Source organism: Schistocerca nitens, chromosome 7, assembly GCF_023898315.1.
Source record: "Schistocerca nitens isolate TAMUIC-IGC-003100 chromosome 7, iqSchNite1.1, whole genome shotgun sequence".
In the NCBI taxonomy this organism is placed as follows: Eukaryota; Metazoa; Arthropoda; class Insecta; order Orthoptera; family Acrididae; genus Schistocerca; species Schistocerca nitens.
The window spans coordinates 631,552,710-631,575,944 of NC_064620.1; the positions used below are offsets into that span (position 1 = coordinate 631,552,710).

Genomic DNA, 23,235 nt, shown 5'->3' on the forward strand with positions numbered 1-23,235 from the left:
GGCATGGGATTTGGAGTAGGACCAGGTGAATCTGATGGAACCAAAGGAGTTGAGGTTGGAGAGGAAATTCTGGAGTTCTTCTTCACTGTGAGTCCAGATCATGAAGATGTCATCAATAAATCTGTACCAAACTTTGGGTTGGCAGGCCTGGGTAACCAAGAAGGCTTCCTCTAAGCGACCCATGAATAGGTTGGCGTACGAAGGGGCCATCCTGGTACCCATGGCTGTTCCCTTTAATTGTTGGTATGTCTGGCCTTCAAAAGTGAAGAAGTTGTGGGTCAGGATGAAGCTGGCTAAGGTAATGAGGAAAGAGGTTTTAGGTAGGGTGGCAGGTGATCGGCGTGAAACGAAGTGCTCCATCGCAGCGAGGCCCTGGACGTGCGGTATATTTGTGTATAAGGAAGTGGCATCAATGGTTACAAGGATGGTTTCTGGGGGTAACGGATTGGGTAAGGATTCCAGGCGTTCGAGAAAGCGGTTGGTGTCTTTGATGAAGGATGGGAGACTGCACGTAATGGGTTGAAGGTGTTGATCTACGTAGGCAGAGATACGTTCTGTGGGGGCTTGGTAACCAGCTACAATGGGGCGGCCGGGATGATTGGGTTTGTGAATTTTAGGAAGAAGGTAGAAGGTAGGGGTGCGGGGTGTCAGTGGGGTCAGGAGGTTGATGGAGTCAGGTGAAAGGTTTTGTAGGGGGCCTAAGGTTCTGAGGATTCCTTGAAGCTCTGCCTGGACATCAGGAATGGGATTACCTTGGTAAACTTTGTATGTGGTGTTGTCTGAAAGCTGACGCAGTCCCTCAGCCACATACTCCCGACGATCAAGTACCACGGTCGTGGAACCCTTGTCCGCTGGAAGAATGACGATGGACCGGTCAGCCTTCAGATCACGGATAGCCTGGGCTTTAGCAGTGGTGATGTTGGGAGTAGGATTAAGGTTTTTTAAGAAGGATTGAGAGGCAAGGCTGGAAGTGAGAAATTCCTGGAAGGTTTGGAGAGGGTGATTTTGAGGAAGAGGAGGTGGGTCCCGCTGTGACGGAGGACGGAACTGTTCCAGGCAGGGTTCAATTTGGATAGTGTCTTGGGGAGTTGGATCATTAGGGGTAGGATTAGGATCATTTTTCTTCGCGGCAAAGTGATACTTCCAGCAGAGAGTACGAGTGTAGGACAGTAAATCTTTGACGAGGGCTGTTTGGTTGAATCTGGGAGTGGGGCTGAAGGTGAGGCCTTTGGATAGGACAGAGGTTTCGGATTGGGAGAGAGGTTTGGAGGAAAGGTTAACTACTGAATTAGGGTGTTGTGGTGCCAGATTGTGTTGATTGGAATTTTGAGGTTTTGGAGGGAGTGGAGCTGGAAGTGGGAGACTGAGTAGATGGGAGAGACTGGGTTTGTGTGCAATGAGAGGTGGTTGAGGTTTGCTGGAAAGGTTGTGAAGGGCGAGTGAGTTGCCTTTCCAGAGGTGGGAAACCAGGAGATTGGATAGTTTTTTGGCATGCTGTTCTAATTTGCGGTTGGCCTGTAGGAGGATGCTCTGAATAGCTGGTGTGGATGTGGGAGAGGAAAGATTGAGGACTTTTATTAAGGATAGGAGTTGACGGGTGTGTTCATTGGCTGAACTGATGTGTAGGTGAAGGATTAGGTGGGTGAGGGCAATGGATTGTTCAGTTTGGAACTGGTATAGGGACTGATGGAAAGAAGGGTTGCAGCCAGAGATGGGAACTTTAAGTGTGAGGCCTTTGGGGGTTATGACAAAAAAAAAAAAAAAAAAAATATATATATATATATATATATATATATATATATATATATATATATATATATATATATATATGAAACGGCAATAAAAACTAAACAAGCAGCGATAGAAATACACTGTTTGTTGCAATATGCTTGGGACAACAGTACATTTTCAGGCAGACAAACTTTCGAAATTACAGTAGTTACAATTTTCAACAACAGATGGTGCTGCGGTCTGGGAAACTCTATAGTACGATATTTTCCACATATCCACCATGCGTAGCAATAATATGGCGTAGTCTCTGAATGAAATTACCCGAAACCTTTGACAACGTGTCTGGCGGAATGGCTTCACATGCAGATGAGATGTACTGCTTCAGCTGTTCAATTGTTTCTGGATTCTGGCGGTACACCTGGTCTTTCAGGTGTCCCCACAGAATGAAGTCACAGGGGTTCATGTCTGGCGAATAGGGAGGCCAATCCACGCTGCCTCCTGTATGTTTCGGATAGCCCAAAGCAATCACACGATCATCGAAATATTCATTCAGGAAATTAAAGACGTCGGCCGTGCGATGTGGCCGGACACCATCTTGCATAAACCACGAGGTGTTCGCAGTGTCGTCTAAGGCAATTTGTACCGCCACAAATTCACAAAGAATGTCCAGATAGCGTGATGCAGTAATCGTTTCGGATCTGAAAAATGGGCCAATGATTCCTTTGGAAGACATGGCGGCCCAGACCAGTACTTTTTGAGGATGCAGGGACGATGGGACTGCAACATGGGGCTTTTCGGTTCCCCATATGCGCCAGTTCTGTTTATTGACGAAGCCGTCCAGGTAAAAATAAGCTTCGTCAGTAAACCAAATGCTGCCCACATGCATATCGCCGTCATCAATCCTGTGCACTATATCGTTAGCGAATGTCTCTCGTGCAGCAATGGTAGCGGCGCTGAGGGGTTGCCGCGTTTGAATTTTGTATGGATAGAGGTGTAAACTCTGGCGCATGAGACGATACGTGGACGTTGGCGTCATTTGGACCGCAGCTGCAACACGGCGAACGGAAATCCGAGGCCGCTGTTGGATCACCTGCTGCACTAGCTGCGCGTTGCCCTCTGTGGTTGCCGTACGCGGTCGCCCTACCTTTCCAGCACGTTCATCCGTCACGTTCCAAGTCCGTTGAAATTTTTCAAACAGATCCTTTATTGTATCACTTTTCGGTCCTGTGGTTACATTAAACCTCCGTTGATAACTTTGTCTTGTTGCAACAACACTGTGTTCTAGGCGGTGGAATTCCAACACCAGAAAAATCCTCTGTTCTAAGGAATAAACCATGTTGTCTACAGCACACTTGCACGTTGTGAACAGCACACGCTTACAGCAGAAAGACGACGTACAGAATGGCGCACCCACAGACTGCGTTGTCTTCTATATCTTTCACATCACTTGCAGCGCCATCTGTTGTTGAAAATTGTAACTACTGTAATTTCGAAAGTTTGTCCGCCTGAAAATGTACTGTTGTCCCATGCATATTGCAACAAACGGTGTATTTCTATCGCTGCTCGTTTAGTTGCTTGTGTCTGTGTATGTGTGGTTGGATATGGGTGTGTGTGTGTGCGAGTGTATACCTGTCTTTTTTCCCCCTAAGGTAAGTCTTTCCGCTCCCGGGATTGGAATGACTCCTTACCCTTAAAACCCACATCCTTTCGTCTTTCCCTCTCCTTCCCACTTTCCTGATGAAGCAACCGTTGGTTGCGAAAGCTAGAATTTTGTGTGTATGACTGTGTTTGTTTGTAATGAGGATCACCCTGTGGGTAAACATGCCTTGGTGCACGGCCAGCACATCTTGGCACAGTGTTACACCGTCCGGGTTATCTGGATACTTCCCACTAACACCAACCTGTCAGAACTCGGGAGATGGGAACTTGCCCTTCAGTATATCCTCTCTTCTCGTTATCCGCCAGGCCTCAACTTCCGCTAATTTCAAGTTGCCGACGCTCATACCTCACCTGTCTTTCAACAACATCTTTGCCTCTGTACTTCCACTTTGACTTACATCTCTGCCCAAACTCTTTGCCTTTACAAATGTCTGCTTGTGTCTGTGTATGTGCGGATGGATATGTGTGTGTGTGTGCGCGCGAGTGTATACCTGTCCTTTTTGCCCCCTAAGGTAAGTCTTTCCGCTCCCGGGATTGGAATGACTCCTTACCCTTAAAACCCACATCCTTTCGTCTTTCCCTCTCCTTCCCTCTTTCCTGATGAAGCAACCGTTGGTTGCGAAAGTTAGAATTTTGTGTGTATGTTTGTGTGTCTATCGACCTGCCAGCGCTTGCTTTCGTATGGTAAGTCACATCATCTTTGTTGTGACAGGTCCACATATCTCACATCGTTTGATACAGGTGACACTAATAGCTTGATAATGGCCCCAATCATGATCAAGAATACTGACTTTTGTCATACATACATCAAAATTTTGCTTTCCTTGAACGGAAACACAAATTAAAAATAACTGTTTTCACAGTCTCTTTACCAGAATTTGTTATTTTATTTGTCTTTCAACTGAGCCTTCTTTGGAAAATTTCTTACTTATAACAACGGATTCCCTTGAAAACAGTTTTATGCATTATTTTTGCAAAAATTATTGGCAAACATAATTTACAACTTGATGACAAGAACTCACTTCTTACATACTGCAACACCATCTCAGAGACTTGGCTGTCTACCGGCTGCAGCAGACAGCACGCCAAATAGCAGAGGGCCAGGTTCTGCTGTACACAGTCAGCATCAACAGCTGCAGGCACTCCAGATTTTGTTAGTAGCTGCATATTTCTGCGGTGCTCCCGCTGCTCTCTCTTGTCACTTGACGGCAACTTGTTGATCGAGTAAGGGAAGCCAGACATCAAATGCTGTCTGAAGTCAGAAGAACTTTGTTGCCTAAACAACAGTGTCTGGAAGAAGAAAGGAAAACTGAAAGTAAATGTGAAGCTCAGTTAATAACGAAAGAGTTCCGTAGATCTAGTCTACAGAATAACTAATTGAATGCTATACATTAACATAAAACATCCAAGAGTGGAAAGAAAATTCTGACTTAAAGACACTGAAATAAAATGTTTTTGGTGAGATCAACACAACAGCGGAAACAAATTGAATTGTGAGGTGGCCTCAATTAAATGTTTTTGTGCACTAATTCCATAAATTATAATTCTTTGTGAACTCACAAAATGTTGTACATCACAGTACAAACGAAACCAAAAGGTAATTGGATAAATAACTAGAAGGATGAAAAAACTGCAAATAATTCTCATATTAATCATTCAGTCACTATTTATTTCAGCCATGGAAATAAAATTGCATTGTCCTTTACCAAATAATTGACCTAAACAACCTGCCTGAAAAGATACTGATATCTCACCAACAAATTTTGAAAAATATTTCATGAATTGATATATCACAGAACTATATACCAGTGAATCACGTGCAATTAAAAAGCGACACCACTCAATAAAACTGAAGTTTCCCCACGTTGGTACGGAAATGGTCTCAGACGTGATGCACATGCAGCCTACCCCTCCCATCATATGACATTGCATTGTTCGCTAACTGTTATTGCTGTTCTATTGATCTCTAGTGTTTTCTAATAGTAGTGTATTTTAATTAGTTTAATAATTTCTATAATAGTGGTTTGGAGTCTGAAGGATGTTGGGAAAGATCGTGTCGATAATGGTAAGATCATGGGCACGAAGGATGCTGGCATATAAGGAGGTGGCGTCAAATAGTAACGAGTACGGATCCAGGAGGTAAAGGTGTGAGCATGGTGGAAAGTTGATGAAGGAAATGGTTGGTATCTTTGACATGGGAGGCTAGATTACGTACAATTGGTTGGAGGTGTTGCTCAATCGGGGCCGAAATTCTTTCAGTGGGGGCACAATACCAGCGACAATAGCCATCCAGGATTCTTGGGTTTGTGGATTTTGGGGGTCATGTAGGAGGTGGGTGTGCAGGGTGTTGAGGGAAGGGCCTAAGGCTTTAAGAAGGGATTGGATTTGGTTTTGAACTTGTGGGATTGGATCACTATGGCATTGTTTATGGGTGGAGGAGTCAGATAACTTGTAGAAGCATTCTGCCATGCAGTCACTGTGATTCATAACAGTGGCGGAGGCTTTGTCAGCATGTAGGATGATTAGGTCAGGATTTGTTTTGAGGTTGTGAATGGCTGTTCTTTCTTTTACTGAAAGGCTGGTGTTCTGAGGAAGGAATGTGGGGAAGGATGGTGAGGCTAAGTTGAAGGTAAAGAATTCCTGAAAGTTGACCAGCGCATGGTTAGGTGGGGAGAGGGAGGATCATAGTTGGATAGTGGGATGAACTGGAAGAGGCAAGGTTGAATGTTGGAATTAGGGTAGTTTTGGTAAGAGGGATTGGCAGCAACGAATTCCTTCCATTGCAGGGATCAGGAGAATGAAAGTAGGTTTTTGACAAGTCCAGCATGGGTAAATTTGGGTTTAGGGCTAAAGGCGAGTCCCTTGGATAGCACTCAAACTTCTATGGAGCTGAGGGTATTGGTTGGAAGCTTAATAACAGTGACGCGGGAATTTGTTGGCTCTGGATTTGGTGGAGAGTTGGTAGGGAGTTTTGGTGGATGTGGCAAGTTGGAAAGGTCACAAGTGGACGAGGAGGAACACTGTGGGTATGAAAGGGGTTGGATAGTGGTGCCCTGAGGCAGGAGTAAGAAGACAGCAGGTTGGATAAGTTATGGAGGTGATGTCTGGAATACTACTCCAGGTGCTCAAGAGCAAGGGGATACCCACTGGATCTAGTCTGCAACCCGATTTCCCTTGCCAATTCCCCTCACAGTTGCAATCCTCCCACCACTCCCAAGAACCAGCCACAATGAAGTGTCCCCTTCATCACCCAGAACCACCCCAGACTGGAACAACTGAACAACATCTTTTGCCAGAGCTTTGATTACCTATTTGTACGTCGTCTCATTGTCACTGTAGGCCTGTACCATGGGACACAAGGATAGGATGATGTTTGGTGGCCGGTATCCTCTTCTATAACACAAACTGCACACATATATTAAGAAGGTTCTTTATTAACCAGAACAGGAAGTTGCTCATCTCAGCTGTTAGCACGAGTGACATAAAAGTAGGTATTTTAGGTGTTGCGAAACAACTCAAATCACTTAAGAAAGGCAAGTCTTCCAGTGCAGATGGTATACCAATCAGGTTCCTTTCAGAGTATGCAGACACAATAGTGCCTTTCTTAGCAATCATATACAACCACTCAATTGACAAAAGGTCTGTTCCTCAGACTGGAAAGTAGCACAGGTCACATCAATTTTCAAGAAAGGAAATAAGAGTAACCCATTGAATTACAGACCCATATCACTGACCTCAATTTGCAGTAGGATTTTGGAGCATATACTGTACTCGAACTTCATGAATCACCTTGAAGAAAAGGACTTATTGATACATAACTAACACGGATTCAGAAAATATCGTTCTTATGCAACACAGCTAGCTCTTCATTCCCATGAAGTAAAGAGTGCTGTCGACAAGGGATCTTAGATCGATTCCATATTCCTAGATTTACAGAATGCTTTTAATACCGTTCCCTCACAAGTGACCATTAATCAAATTGTGTGCATATGGAGTATCGTCTCAGTTGTGTGACTGGATTCATGATTTGCTCTCAAGAGAGGTCACAGTTCAGTTCATAGTGATAGACGATAAATCATCAAGTAGAACAGAAGTGATATCTGGCATTTCGCAAGGTAGTGTCATAGGCCCTGTCCTGTTCCTGATTCACATAAATGATCTAGGTGATAATCTGAGCAGCCCCCTTAGATTGTTTGCAGATGACGCTGTAATTTACCGTCTAGTAAAATCACCACACAGTCAATTCCAATTACAAAATGATCTAGAGAGAATTTCTGTATGGTGTGAAAAGTGGCAATTGGCACTAAATAAAGGAAAGTCCGAGGTCATCCACATAGGTAATAAAAGAAGTCCGATAATTTTGGGTATACAATAAATCACACAAATCTAAGGGCTGTCAATTTGACTAAATACCTTGGAATTACAATTACGAGCAACTTAAATTGGAAAGACCACATAGATAATATTGTGGGTAAGGCGAAAAAAGACTGCAATTTGTTGGCAGAACACCTAGAAGATGTGACAAACCAACTAAAGAGACAGCCTACACTACACTTGTCCGTCTTCTGCTGGAATATTGCTGTGCAGTGTAGGATCCTTACCAGGTAGGATTGACGGAGGACATCGAAAAAGTGTAAAGAAGGGCAACTCGTTTCATGTTATCGCGCAACAGGGGTGAGAGTGTCACTGATATGATACGTGAGTTGGGGTGGCAGTCACTGAAACATAGGGTGTTTTGTTTGTGGCAAGGTCTATTTACGAAATTTCAATCACCAACTTTCTCTTCCGAACTGTAGGGAGAAATGATCACCATAATTAAATAAGAGAAATCAGAGCTCGAACGGAGAGATTTAGGTGTTCCCTTTTCCTATGCGCCATTCGAGAGTGGAATGGTAGAGAAGTAGTATGAAAATGGTTCGATGAACCCTCTACCAGGCACATAAGTGTGAATTGCAAAGTAATGATGTAGATGTAGATCTTAGGCTAGCTCATGTGGTACAAGCTCTTCTGTAATAGTCCATGTTAGCCTCACTCCCGGTGATGTGCACTGCGCACTATTCTGTATTCTGGTTGCTATGTGCTGACTGACTGAACTAGAGGCCGAGCTAACTGGGACTGTGACTCCCACTGGGCTGCACGTGATGACGCTACTCACTGACTCAATGGATGCCTGACTGGGCCCTCCAGTCCGTGGTGGCAATCTAAATACTGGCAGTCGGGGAGGTTGGGGGGATGGAGGGGTGGGTTGGCGGCGCGTTTCTTGCAAGTTTATCTTTGGCCTCCCTCCTGATAGGTGCGTTGCTTGCACCTACTATCAATCTTCTCGCAACCTCTTTGACGGCTGATGTACTGGCAGCAGGTTACGCTAGAACACGTGTTATCATGCCCTGCAATGAGTGACATCCAATCTGAGATACTTCCCATCCCTTCCAAAGCCGTGTTCCATCGCCTACCCCACCTTCACCATATCCTAGTCCATCTCTTTGTCACTGCCACTCCCAATCCCCATATCAATACCCTGTCACACGAATCATATCCATGTGGAAGACCCAGGTGTAAAACCTGCCAAATCTGCATACCCAGTACTCGCTATTCCAGTCCTGTCACAGGTTTATCCTACCCCGTCAGATATCGGGCCACCTGTGAAAGCAACTATGTCATTTACCAGCCACTGCCCAGTGCGAAGTAGTTCTTGCGCTAGCTGCTGGAGTGTACTTCATCACACTGCAAATTCTATAATGATGCTTGATGACCCATCTGCAATGTGCTCGGTGCCGAAGTCGTGTGGTCGGTTGATCTCCTCTCTACCCCTACCTGAACGCCCCTCAGTGTTGAGCAGGAATGTGGACCCCGAGAGGCCCTGTTGTTGGCTTCTGCATTGGAGTCTGGCATTGGCAGCACATTGTGATTTGGTGTTGTCGGAAGATAGGTAGCTTCTCCATCAGAAGATGGTAGGCAGTGAGCAGCATGAAATTCGACAGGTGAAGGCCATCATCTTGAGTAAATTTTGGCTAGTTCATAGACTGTACTGGAGCATCTAACACATAGATTCATTGCAGTATTGGGATCACTGAATTGAGTGCTATTACTGTGAATGCCATCAATTCCAATGATCAGCTCATGATGAGAGCTGGAATATTTAAAGGGAGCCATCGTGAGGCTATTATGCAAAGCTTGGTTCGTTATGATGAAATGGGTCCTCCTCACTCTGCTATATTCACTTAACAGGCTGTTAACCACTGTGTTGGCCCCTCGCTATGTGTTCTTATGAAAGAGGTACAGTTTCTTGCAACAGGCACTATGAGTTAACAAATACGCTTGTCTCACTTCCTTTGGCTTTGTGTTGCAATCTCTTTTCTGCTGAAAGCGTACCCTTGCTCAGCAAACAGTGCCGACGACCTGACCTACTTGCAACATATTGACTTGCTTCCTGCTTCTGTTTCTCATGACTTGAATTCGCCTGTGGCAGTGTGAGTGAGTTTTAATAAAAAAAATTCTTATTTCTGCCCCTTACTATTAAGTGTGGTAACAGTACTATGAAGTCTGAACCATCTGAAACTATGTAATCCTAACTGTTTGTAGATTAAAATGATGCAAAATGCTGAAATTGAATCTACTATTCTTTTTAAAAAAAAAAAAAAAAAAAAAAAAAAAAAAAAAAAAAAAAAAAAAAAAAAACAATCATCCCACCCAATTTACCCATCATTTTCACAATAATTCCCAATAAATGTTTCCTTTGTAAAAAAATAAATAAGGCTCAGAGTCTGAGAAGTGGTGGCGAGGGGAGGGGTGGGGGGAAATGAACACAGAGATGGGGAAGGATGAGACAGAGATTACGACGTACATCCAATTCCCATCATATTCAGCAACTGTTAAGCAATGCTGCGTTCGCTAGTATAATATAAATACAATTCATAACGGATACTTGAAATTGTATTAATATATTTGCATCTTATATGTTTTTACAATTATATATATAACTGCTTTTATCCTGATTTTATCATTTGATTTGTTTTTTAACGTGTTCATGCAATCATACAAGTTGTGAGTTTGCGTTATGTCTGTGTATGTGAAAGTTCTGAACAATGAAAATTATCAAATAGTTGCTGTCTTAAGATAAACATACACACAAACATATCTATACGTCTTTAAATATAGAGCATATAAAAATGGATTTGAATGTTGAATGTCCTAAAAATGATGTGTAAATATGAAATAGAAGATGAATCAGAGGTATAAATATGAATGTAAATTTACAGATGAAAACTCGTATCTAAGCTTGAAGCAAATAACTGTAGATTTCTATTGCATTGCCTCATGCAATCATATAGGTTTTACATAACCAATAGGCTTCTATATGTAAATTAAAAGACAACCGACTGTGTACGGGCAGCTTTCTTTTTGTATTCATTTTTAAGCGTCACTTTTAGGATGGATTAACCCCTTACTATCGCTGTAATACTACCCCGACAGAAATGAATGTAAACAAGTTACTTCAGCACAGTAAATTGCACAAGTTTAGTACAGATTTTATACTTCTCGGTTTCATGTGAAATTGAAGTTGAACAACCAATCTGACGCAAGTTAGAAAGAGATTGACAACACAGTGAAATATGGAAGACCAATTCCTGGAGCTTCAGTCAAAGTGTGGAACTTGTCTGCCTGAATTTGATTTTAACAATCGTTTCACATGGTCAAAGCAGTTTCCTGACCCTGAAAGGTGTTATGTAATAAAAACAAGAGCAGGAAATGAATACAATCCTGATATCAGTAAAAGCTATAGAGAAGACAGAAGTTTAAATAACGATTGGTTTCAAAAGGGGGACAAAAGTTAAAAGATCATGGCTGCTTTATACTTTCTGGCAGATTAAAACTGTGTGCCGGACCAAGACTCAAACTCGGGACCTTTGCCTTTTGCGAGCAAGTGCTCTACCAACGGAGCTACCCAAGCACGACTCACGACCCGTCCCCACAATTTTATTTCAGCCAGTACCTTGTCTCCTACCTTTCAAACTTCAAAGAAGTTCTCCTGCGAAAGTTGCAGGACTAGCACTACTGGAAGAAAGGATATTGCGGAGACATGGCTTAGCCACAGACTAGGGGATGTTTCCAGAATGAGATTTTCACTCTGCAGCGGAGTGTATGCTGGTTTTGAAAATTCCTGGCAGATTAAAACAGTGTGCCAGACCAAGACTGGAACTCAGGACCTTTGCCTTTCGTTTGAGTCAAAACGAGCGTACACTCTGCTGCAGAGTGAAAAATTCATTCTGGAAACATCCCCCAGGCTGTGGCTAAGCCATGTCTCCGCAATATCCTTTCTTCCAGTAGTACTAGTCCTGCAACTTTCGCAGGAGAACTTCTTTGAAGTTTGAAAGGTAGGAGACAAGATACTGGCTGAAATAAAATTGTGGGGACGGGTCGTGAGTCGTGCTTGGGTAGCTCAGTTGGTAGAGCACTTGCCTGCATAAAGCAAAGGTCCCGAGATTGGGTCTTGGTCCGGCACACAGTTTTAATCTGCCAGGAAGTTTCAAAACCAATGTACACTCTGCTGCAGAGTTAAAATTTCATTCTGGAAAAACCCCCCAGGCTGTGGCTAAGCCATGTCTCCGCAATATCCTTTCTTCCAGTAGTGCTAGTCCTGGAAGTTTTGCAGGAGAACTTCTGTAAAGTTTGGAAGGTAGGAGACGAGGTACTGGCGAAAATAAAATTGTGAGGATGGGTCGTGAGTTGTGCTTGGGTAGCTCAGTTGGTAGAGCACTTGCCCGCGAAAGACAAAGGTACCGAGTTCGAGTCTGGGTCCAGCACACAGTTTTAATCTGCCAGGAAGTTTCAAAACCAGCATACACTCCGCTGCAGAGTGAAAATTTCATTCTGCTTTATACTGTATACCGTCCAGGTTATTTTCTCAATTGTGTTCAGATTCAAAATCATTGTTAGTTAAAGAGGAAGGGGTGCTTAACTGGAAAAAGGTTAGTTAAAAATTGCCTGCTCATGAAAATTCATCACACCATAAGCTTTGGTTTTGCTCATGGAAGGCTTTAGAACCTTCTCCTGGAAATGGGCTCATTGGTAGCGGTCTACAAGACCAGGTAACCATATAAGAAGAAAGGAATCTCATTGGAGAACAGAATTGCAATGTAATATTGATGCTGTTTTTTTCCCCTTTCTAGCAAAGCACAGGAGTCCATTTACAGGAACAAAAGAAGTTGGTGATTTTGGTGATCTACAGAGTTGCAAATTTCCAAATACCATTGATCTCATAACACACTATGTCATATAACACTATAGTGTTCCTTTGTCAGCATACTGAACGCAACAAAAAAGGGCAGACAGCTATTTTTTCCAAAAATGCACAAGATGAATTCCTTGACATAATTGGTAAGAAAATAAGATATTATTAAAGATATTTTAGATACTAAACGCTTTTCATTGATGTTTGATTGCACAGCAGATAACAGCCACAATGAACAGATGACTCAAGCAGTTTGCTATGTCACGTTAAATGACTCAGAAGCTGTGGAAGATTTTGTTGACTTTTTATAGCTAGAGACAAAAGAAGAGGAGGTTATAGTCAAGAGGTGCTGCAAAAAATAGAACAAAATGATTTCAACATGAAGCACTGCGGAGAGCAGTCTTATAACAAAAGGATAAAAATGGTTGCAAAATATGAAATAGTCCAGTCAAGAATACTTGAGAAGATTGTACTGGCCTATTTTGTACCACATGTTGGTCACTCTTTAAATTTAATAGGAGCACATGGAGCCGACACTTAACATTGAAGCGCAAACTATTTTTGTAACTACCTCTCGTTTATATGTATTCTTGTAGCTTCAACAGAAAGATGGGAACTCTTGCAAAAACATGTACCCACAACACAAGCAGGTGGTCTGCAAGAGTAGAGGCAGTCAAAGTTATTTACTAGTATTTTGATAAAGTTATAAAGGCTCTGGAAGTAGTTGAAACTTATAAGTTGTCAACACCAGGAACAAAAACCGAGGCAAGATCTACTTTAAACAATACGAGAAAACTCAATTTTATTACTTTAACTTGCTTCTGGTTGGTGTGCAATATTTTTAAAAATCATTGTACATCCAAAGCTATTTCTGAGGCTCAAGTATTAGCAGAAAAGAACAAGATATCAATGGAATTCTCGACAATGGATCAAGGGACACAAGAAATGGCCATTGAGCTTTGAGAAGATGAAATATCCAAACATTCACAGGAACATTTGTTTGGGATGTCCCTATTAGAAATAACTGACAGAGTGGTAACAGTATTGAGTACCAGGTTTAAGGCACAAGAGAAAATTTGTGCCAAGTTCTGTTCTTCGTTTGGTGTCCAAACTCAAGAAATGGAAGTGGAGCATTTAAAGACCAAAACAGTGGAATTGGCGGATACCTATGTAGAAGATCTTAACAAGGAATAATTTATTTTTGAAACTAAAAGTCTCAAACATGATGCACAGGCAATAGAATGTGGCTTGCCAGATGTCATTGTATCATCCATATTTAAGTTCAGTTTATAAAAACAAATTGGTAGAGGGGTAATCCAAAATTACTACAGCCTTAAAATATTCCATGCCATGCCTGTTTCTCTTTCCTCTGGAGAGAGGAATTTTAGCAAGCTGAGACTAATAAAACATTATTTTAGGAACACAGCTGCTCAACAAAGGTTAACAAATCTCAGTACAATCTCCAAAGAGCACAAACAAGCTGCTTCCATAAACTATGATGAGATCATAAACATTCTTAGTGCAAAAAGAGCTCAGGAAGTGAAATTTTAATTTTATTATTTGTACAGAGAATAATAATTTTCTATTTTTTTGTATTTTATGTTTGTTTGGACATTGGCCTTACTTCAGTCAATAAAATAAGTTATGAGATGGTGATATTTATTTTGAAATATATCATTTACATTACTGTTATAAAACTCTGGAAAATCCAAGATGGAATAAGACAATATTATGAAAAGGAAAGACTGCTATTCATCATATAGAGGAGATGTTGCGCCATAGACATAACAAAAACACGGCCATACATGTTGAGCTTTTGCCCAAAAGGCCTTTTTCTAAAGCAGTCAACACACATATTCACAAAAGCACAACTCACATTCTCTAGCCTCAATGGCCGTACACAGTGGTCATGTATGTGTAATTTGTGCTTGCTTAAATGAGTGCATATTGTCTATTTTAGGAAAAAGTATTTTGGTCAGAAGCTCAACATGTATGGCAGTCTTTTAGTTGTGTCTGTGTGCATCCAACAACTCGTCTATACAATGAAGCAACTAAAGTCACTTGTCGGACCCCTCCTTCTGCCCGACGTAGTGCAGCAAACCAATGTAGCACGGACTCAACAAGGCATTGGAAATCGGCTAGAGAAATATTGAGCTGTGCAGCCTCTACAGCCATCCACAGTTGCAAAAGTGTTGCCGGTATGCAGGAGTTTGTGCACGAACTGACCTCTCTACGTCCCGTAAATGTTCGATGGGATTCATACTGGGCATCCTGGGTGGTAAAATCATTCGGTCAAATTGTCCACAATGTTCTTCAAACCAATCGTGAACAACTAAAGCCCACTGACATGACACATTGCCGTACACAAAAATTCCATCATTGTCTGGGAACAGAAAGCCTATGAATGGGTGCACATGGCCTCCAAGTAACTGAACATAACCATCTATAGTCAATGATTGATTCAGTTGGACTAAAAGATCCAGTCGAGTCCACACCATTGTGGAGCCACCACCATCTTACACAGTACCTTGTTGACATCTCGGGCCCAGGAATTCAAGAGTGTGGATGGGAAAAGGGGGAGGGGGGGGGGGGGGGCTGTGCCAAACTCGACCCCTGCCGTCAGCTCTTACCAACTGAATTGGCACTCATATGACCAGGCCATCTAGGCTCCAATCGATACGCTCACGAGCCCAGGAGGGGGCTGCAGGAAATGCTGTGTATCAGCAAAGGCGGCACTTGTGTCGGCCGACGGTTGCCACAGCCCGCTGACACCGAATTTTGCTTCACTATTCTACTGAATACGTTCGTCGTACATTCCACATTGATTTCTATGGTTATTTCACGTGGTGTTGCTTGTCTGATAGCATTGACAACTGTACACAAAAGCCACTGCTCTCAGTCGTTACGTGAAGGCTGTCAGCCACTGCGTTATCCGTGGTGAGAGATAATGCCTGAAATCTGGTATTCTCGGCACACACTAGACATTGTGTATCTCAGAATACTGAATTCCCTAACTGTTACCGAACTGGAATGTCTCGTGCATGTAGCTTCAACTAACATTGTGCATTCGGGGTCTGTTAATCCCCATCGTGCAGCCGCAGTCACGTCAGAAACGTTTCCACACGAATCACTCGATTACACACAACTACTCCACCTAGGTACTGCCCTGAATAATTTGTGTGCACGATACAATTGCCATCTGTTTATCGTCTGTGAAGGAACAATACCGCGTAAGTAGCAAAATAAAAATTTTACACGAGAGACAAAAAACTGTCTAAAATGCCTAATACATTTCACATCGGCGCTAAATTTGCATCGTAGCACTACTAGCAAATATTGGATCAAATAAAAATGTGGAACAAAAAAAAAAAAAAAAAAAAAAAAAAAAAAAAATGCTGTAGGAAGCTTAATTACGGCACATATGCGGAACTGTCTCAGTATTTATGCAACGACCTGTTACTTACGCGGTATTTGTTTGTCAGTCTCCCGGCATGACTAGACACATTTAAGTTGCTATTTGGTGCTGAGAAAGCTAGTAGAGCACGTTTTAGAGCATTAATCATTTTTTATTGAAAGATTTCATAGAAACATTATAAATAAATATACTGTTTACATAGTTCCGACAATGTCTGAACATTTCTTCAAGAATATTCCTAAACGTCAATCAAAGCAGCAAAAGAGAATTACACTGCACTGATACTCGTCACACAGTTACCTCCGCGATAATTTTCATTCGTAAGGAATGTTGTCCTAATAACTATGACAATCTTTAGGAAGAACAGATTTAAGTTGTTGATAATGATCCGATTTGGATTTCTTGATTTTCAGACTTGTATAGCTTCGGGAAGCAAATATCTCCAAGAATTTTGCTCGGACGCCTCGGTAATTCTTACCACACCTCGTTGAAAGGCCACTTGCAGTAAATAATTCCATTTGGGCAGTAGTGTAGCGCCCTCCAATCGGTAACTGCAGGCTCATTTTTTACAGCTCTTCCAGGCCTAATTGAGTTGTACAGCCACAAACTTTTCTCTTCATAGTAGATGAAAAAGGAATAATCTAGGTAATGGACTTTGTATGGCTGTGGCTTTTTTCTCGCTTCTTTAGAAATCATAGCGTATTGGCTAGGAAGTGTAATTTCACGTCCTTTGTTGTTGTTGTGGTCTTCAGTCCTGAGAATGGTTTGATGCAGCTCTCCATGCTATTCTATCCTGTGCAAGCTTCTTCATCTCCCAGTACCTACTGCAGCCTACATCCTTCTCAATCTGCTTAGTGTAATCATCTCTTGGTCTCCCCCTACGATTTTTACCCTCCACGCTGCCCTCCAGTACTAAATTGGTGATCCCTTGATACCTCAGAACATGTCCTACCAACTGATCCCTTCTTCTAGTCAACTTGTGCCACAGACTCCTCTTCTCCCCAATTCTGTTCAATACCTCCTCATTAGTTATGTGATCTACCCATCTAATCTTCAGCATTCCTCTGTAGCACCACATTTCGAAAGTTTCTATTCTCTTCTTGTCCAAACTATTTATCGTTCATGTTTCACTTCCATACATGGCTACACTCCATACAATTACTTTCAAAAATGACTTCCTGACACTTAAATCTATACTCGATGTTAACAAATTTCTCTTCTTCAGAAATGCTTTCCTTGCCATTGCCAGTCTACATTTTATATCCTCTCTACTTCGACCATCATCAGTTATTTTGCTCCCCAAATAGCAAAACTCCTTTACTACTTTAAGTGTCTCATTTCCTAATCTAATTCCCTCAGCGTCACCCGACTTAATTCCACTACATTCCATTATCCTCGTTTTGCTTTTGTTGATGTTCATCTTATATCCTCCTTCCTAGACACTGTCCATTCCATTCAACTGCTCTTCCAAGTTCTTTGCTGTCTCTGACAGAATTACAATGTCATCGGCGAACCTCAAAGTTTTTATTTCTTCTCCATGGATTTTAATACCTACTCCAGATTTTTCTTTTGTTTCATTTACTGCTTGCCCAATATACAGATTGAATAGCATCGGGGAGAAGCTAGAACCCTTTCTCATTCCCTTCCCAACCACTGCTTCCCTTTCATGCCCCTCGACTCTTATAACTGCCATCTGCTTTCTGTACAAATTGTAAATAGCCTTTCGTTCCCTGTATTTTACCCCTGCCACCTTCAGAATTTGAATGAGAGTATTCCAGTCAACATTGTCAAAAGCTTTCTCTAAGTCTACAAATGCTAGAAACGTAGGTTTTCCTTTCCTTAATGTTTCTTCTAACATAAGTCGTTAAAGGTAACCTGACTTAATGGTAAAACCTTCTCTGCATGACATTTTTCCACATAGAGTCCATACAGCTGTTGTTTGGATTGTAGAATAGGCTCAAGGTAAAACTTTGAGGAGGATTTCCTGCAGTAATGCGACGGAAGTTTTGGAAGAGAGTCCAGGAATTCTTTCATGAAGGTTCTCTCATCTTTCTTCTTCGTCTGTTTGTTTTGTGGTCTTAACGATTTTGTATCGGGACTCATCCCATGTGTGGAACTAAACAGCCAATATCGGATAGTCCATTCTTTAATCCTTAGAGTATTGAGAGACATCTTTTTGCATACTTTATGTTTCCTCAGCTCATTTTTCAAAAGATAAATGAGCGTCCCTTTTCCCCTGGATTCACCAGTGTTCTTCCCTGGACGTTTGGTTGGAATTACGTCCACAAAGTTGATAACGTAAACCTTCCTCTGGCCCCTTAACATCGTTTCCCAAAATGTATTAAATACTGCCTGCCTATCATCAGCGGAAAACTGATGACACTTCCTTTGAACGGATTTCTGGCAAATCTTCGAAGTACATGTTGGACCTAATTTTCATGCCTTCCTTTGGAGCATCATGAGTGATTTTACCAATTCGACAAAATTTGTATCCAATATACGCCTGTCCATGCATTCTCAGAATTTTATCGGCATTTTTCTTCCAATCTTCAGGATGTGGTTTAGGCTTTCTTTTCCTGTCACTGCTTATGTCACCATAAAATTCTTGGTCTATACTGTCAGCATCATTATTGCTCCCGTGATCTTCCGATAATTTATCCAGTGTTTGGCAAACAATGAGCACCATCGCATGGTAATGAGTGTGAAGTATGGTCGTCTCAAGTGGACACTATGACTGTGGTTTCATTTTGAGCATTGTTAGACATAGCCACTGAAGTTTCTAGAAAGAAAAATATTTATAAATTAATTTAAGCAGACAAAGATGAAGCTCAAATTCATGTATTTATGAGAACGACAGCATCAGTAAACCTATTAACAATAATCAAATGGCTCTGAGAACTATGGGACTTTACATCTGAGGTCATCAGTCCCCTAGAACTTAGAACTACTTACACCTAAATAACCTAAGGACATGACAAACATCCATGCCCGAGGCAGGATTCGAACCTGCGACTGTAGCGGTCGCGTGGTTCCAGACTGAAGTGCCTAGAACTGCTCGGCCACACCAGCTGGCTAACAATAATCCCAAGAAAATTAATCTACGTCATTAGATGTTGCAGGGAACAGCAACAAAGGACCCCATATAAATTAATTCTTCTTCGGTAAATGTAACTTTTCTCGCCTGTTGTTTGCTCTGCATTTACGGGAGATCCTATAAGAAAGTGGACAGTCTAGAAATCTTTGGCAGAAATAAATAAAGCACAGAACGAGTGAAGTGGGGGCATTCCGATATAAATCACAATAAGACACTTGCGATGTTACTAACATTCAAAGGTGAATAATAAAAGAATTTTCTTACCGCTGTCAGTCACTCTCAGGAACGATTCTCCACTTTCGTAAGCTGATTTCAGGTAAGAAGCAATTTCTTCTTCAGTAAAAAGATCATCCATCATTTATATCGCTGTGCATTATCACAAATGAAGCTACAAGCATGGAACCACTTTCGAGCACTGTTAAATACATAATAAGTCAGTAACAATGTGCTGTGGCTGCGCACACTTTTGTATTTTTGCAGTATTGTTTACAGTATCCATAGATTGTAGATACGCGGTATTTAATTCTCTACAGTTCCATGGTATTGCCATTTATTTATTTGCTGTGTCACATACGCAGTATTGTTTCATGTAATTTTATCATTGCAAATAATTAAAAATTCGGCACTATAGTGTTAAGAGCAGATGCGCCTACGGTCAACGACATCATCTGACTGAAAAACGAAAAATCGGCACTTTGTCAGTTACGCGGTATTGTTTCTTCATCGATGATATGTGCATTATCTCAGTGTATGGTGAGCAGCAATCTTTCCTTTTCATAATATTATTGTTATAAGAGAGCCAATTTTAATTGTGGGTGGGGGTGAAAAAAGGGATGGCAAATTTAAGCTTGTCCCCCTTGGCAAAAATCCTAGTTCCGGTCCTAAGTAGACACAATACTGTGTTAGAAGTGTATTTCCAATACAAAGAACACAATTTAAAACTAATTATCATACATAAGGTTCTTAAGAGTGAGCAGCACAACAAAAATGAAATGTTAGCAGTAACAGAATGTTAGAAAAATCAAGAAAAATCTAGGACTCGAGTGAATAAAGATTAACTATTTATTGAAAATGACGATGTCGAGCAGTAGACAAGCACATAAATTAGAACATAATTACAGTAGGTCACTTGTTGAACTAGGATTCTTCTTCAGAGCACATATAAGCTCGATTGGGTGGAATGGATGAGGTGAACGGAAGGGCAAGGGGCAGGGAGGAAAGGAGGAGAAGATTGAACAGATGGGCATCGGATCTCTGAATTAACAGTGTGGATAAGATTCAATAGATCATAGGCACCTAAACAAAATGTGGGAAGTAAAAAGTTGACGAGGAGGTAGGAAATGAAATAGGAACAGGGAGACTGATGGATATTATGACTGGGACTACAAAAGGCTGGAGTCCAAGGTCATTTTAAAAATGAAATGATATCTCAGAGGAAGAGTTCCCATTGTCAGAGAAGCCAATGTTGAGGTAAGGGTAGGCAATCTGTGTGCAAGATCTCTAAGTAAGATCTGTCCCACAGAACAACATTCCACTTATTCCACTATAAAGACTGCACTGCTTTTGAAGTGAGTGCGACTCCTAACCAATTGTTCTCCAACACTATGGCCAAGGCTGAACTGCAACTGATCCCCCTCTTCATATAAAGATCACTTAAATTTAAAGTGTGGGAACTTTCCATATGAATTGGCCTTGATTTTACAATCCATGTGTGTGTGTGTGTGTGTGAGAGAGAGAGAGAGAGAGAGAGAGAGAGAGAGAACTATGGGAGCCATTGCTGACATGTGTAGTGTCACATGGTACCTTCATTTAAGTTACTGGTTATCTGCAAATAATCAACATAACTATATGAGATACTGACCTGTAGTGATTTGTCAAGTTTTATGTCAGGTTTCAAGAAAGTTGATAAGAAACATGACATCCCTGAAAATTAAATTTACATCAGCTCAAATCTTTCATAATACTGATGCCTAAAGAGTCTCAGCTTAGCAAATAAATTTTTTTATCATTGATAAAACAGGATCTACAAATTTGCCACTATGCTGTAGCAATATATCGGCCTGTAACTGTTGGCAGTGGGAGCAGCCAAGTGATCTGTGATGCAATGCTAACTCAGGAAGAAACAGTTTCTGCATCACCACCTGTGGAGAATGTTGACCAAAGAATCAGTCACTTATACTTAGAAAATACTGCTATGTACAACCAATAATCCTACTAAAGCATCACTCACTATATTGCACTGTGATGTGTGACAAAGAATTTTTAACTTGTACCATTTGTTAATGTTTCCCCATTGACAGATAGTCATGGAAATAATGGCTGCTTGTCTGCCTCTTTGTGACCTGTTGTTAGCCTACTTTTATTTTCACAAGCACTACAGAATTGACATGAAGGGGGCTGAAGACTACAGTATTTGCAGTTTCTACACAGAAAGCCAGTTCTAAGAGTTTTCAAAGCATTCTTTTATGTGTAAAAGACTGTGTCCACCGAGTGGCTATGAGTCAACTTGAAGCAGGTCAAACAATTTCTACTTTTGTGACCATCATGAGAGTGTCAAAAAGTGTGCACTCATCACTGGAGGAAATTGCTATTGGGCCATTCTATGCCAGCTGGTCTAGAGGCTTCCACATGACCATAAAGGATTTTGATGAAATTGTATGTGAACATTCACACATGTTCCCAACAAACATTGGTAAAGTTTTCTGCAAACTCTTTTAAACCATTTCCATTACAAAGACCATGTTCTAAACCACCTAAAAAGTAGATTTGATTTGCAAACTTCACATTTTCTTTGAGGGTCAATTTGCTTGAAATTATCCATATGAAAATTGCCCAGGATTTTTTTTTTTTTCATTATTTCCTTTAACAGAGAGCGAAATGTTGTACAAGATAGTTTAGTTTTGTTTCCTTCAAGGGAATATTGCCGGAAATATTATATCTCAAAGCTGCCAAAAACTCATGGGTGCAATGTTGTTAGCTGCGCTATGGGGTCAAACAAATGACTATATCTCTGGAAGTATTGAATTTGTGCTCATGAAACTTTACCAATGTTTTTGTGAACCCTTGCAAATGTTCTCACAAAATTTCAGCAAAATTTGTGAAGGTCATGTGGGAATTTTTTCTGATATTAGATGACTTGGCATGGAATGGCCTTATTACCAGAGAACCAGCTGAATTTGTGCATAGTGGTTGTCACAGAAGATGCAAAATGAGCAGACAAGGACGATGTGGACATAACCTGGCAAAAACAAACAAGTCTGTTGCTCTGTGCAAAATCAATGTGGACTCTAATCATGACCCTGTGAGCATTCAGTTGAGTTTTCGATTCCATTTTTATGCACAATATTTTGACAACTGATCCACATTGTCTCCTTCAAACATAAAGAGCTGAGTCATTATGCATACTCACTGCCCCAACATCTACCAGACAGAACTATTGCCATTGTCACACCACTATTTATAGCAGAGTTCAACTCCTGGCAGTTACTACACGCTTTGAAGTTCTTTAATTTACTAAAGCGTGCGCTGTTACTCAGCGAAACACACATTCTCTCAGTTCTTCTGCTCTAGTGTATGAGATGACCAGTGAGCTTTTAATAAATGCAGTACAGGATCACAATTATTGTTTAAAGTGAAACCTCCATCTCGGTTTATTAGGTTTTTTGACAATTATTTTGACAGTTTCATTAATTACGTCGCCCAGATGGAAGGTAACGCACCACATTCCTTTCTCGCCGTATTTCATTTCACGATTCTATTTGAGACAGTATTCAATGACAGTCGATTTGCTCTCAGTTTTTATACTCTGGTTTGTCGCTGATGTTTGCCACACTTCTCTACAGTTCCAATAGTATTCCCCATGTGAGAGCTGCCACATCTGCATGGAATGCAGTACATGTGCTGCTATCAGAGGCCTAGATCATCTTGGAAAAATCAGTCAAGAGAACTAATAAATGTGAGATAGAATTGCTGGCTATTACTTACCTTTAGGAAGTGAAATGTGTTGTACAGCTAACAGACACACACAAAAGTGCATGTGATGACATTATCTATCCTAGCTTTTAGACTATCAGTTCCTTTCTCGGGGAAGAGAGAGGGATAGAG

General features: G+C 41.3%; 1 protein-coding gene across 3 annotated transcripts in view; it reads right to left on the reverse strand.

The window, feature by feature from the left end:
* Nucleotides 1-23,235, reverse strand: part of LOC126195266 (testis-expressed protein 10 homolog) — a 194,624-nt gene that overhangs the window by 36,855 nt on the left and 134,534 nt on the right. For all 3 annotated transcript variants that reach the window (XM_049933792.1, XM_049933794.1, XM_049933793.1), the window contains exon 7: nucleotides 4,413-4,680. In XM_049933792.1, the coding sequence (XP_049789749.1) occupies nucleotides 4,413-4,680 (268 nt within the window). The remainder of the gene's footprint in view (nucleotides 1-4,412; nucleotides 4,681-23,235) is intronic.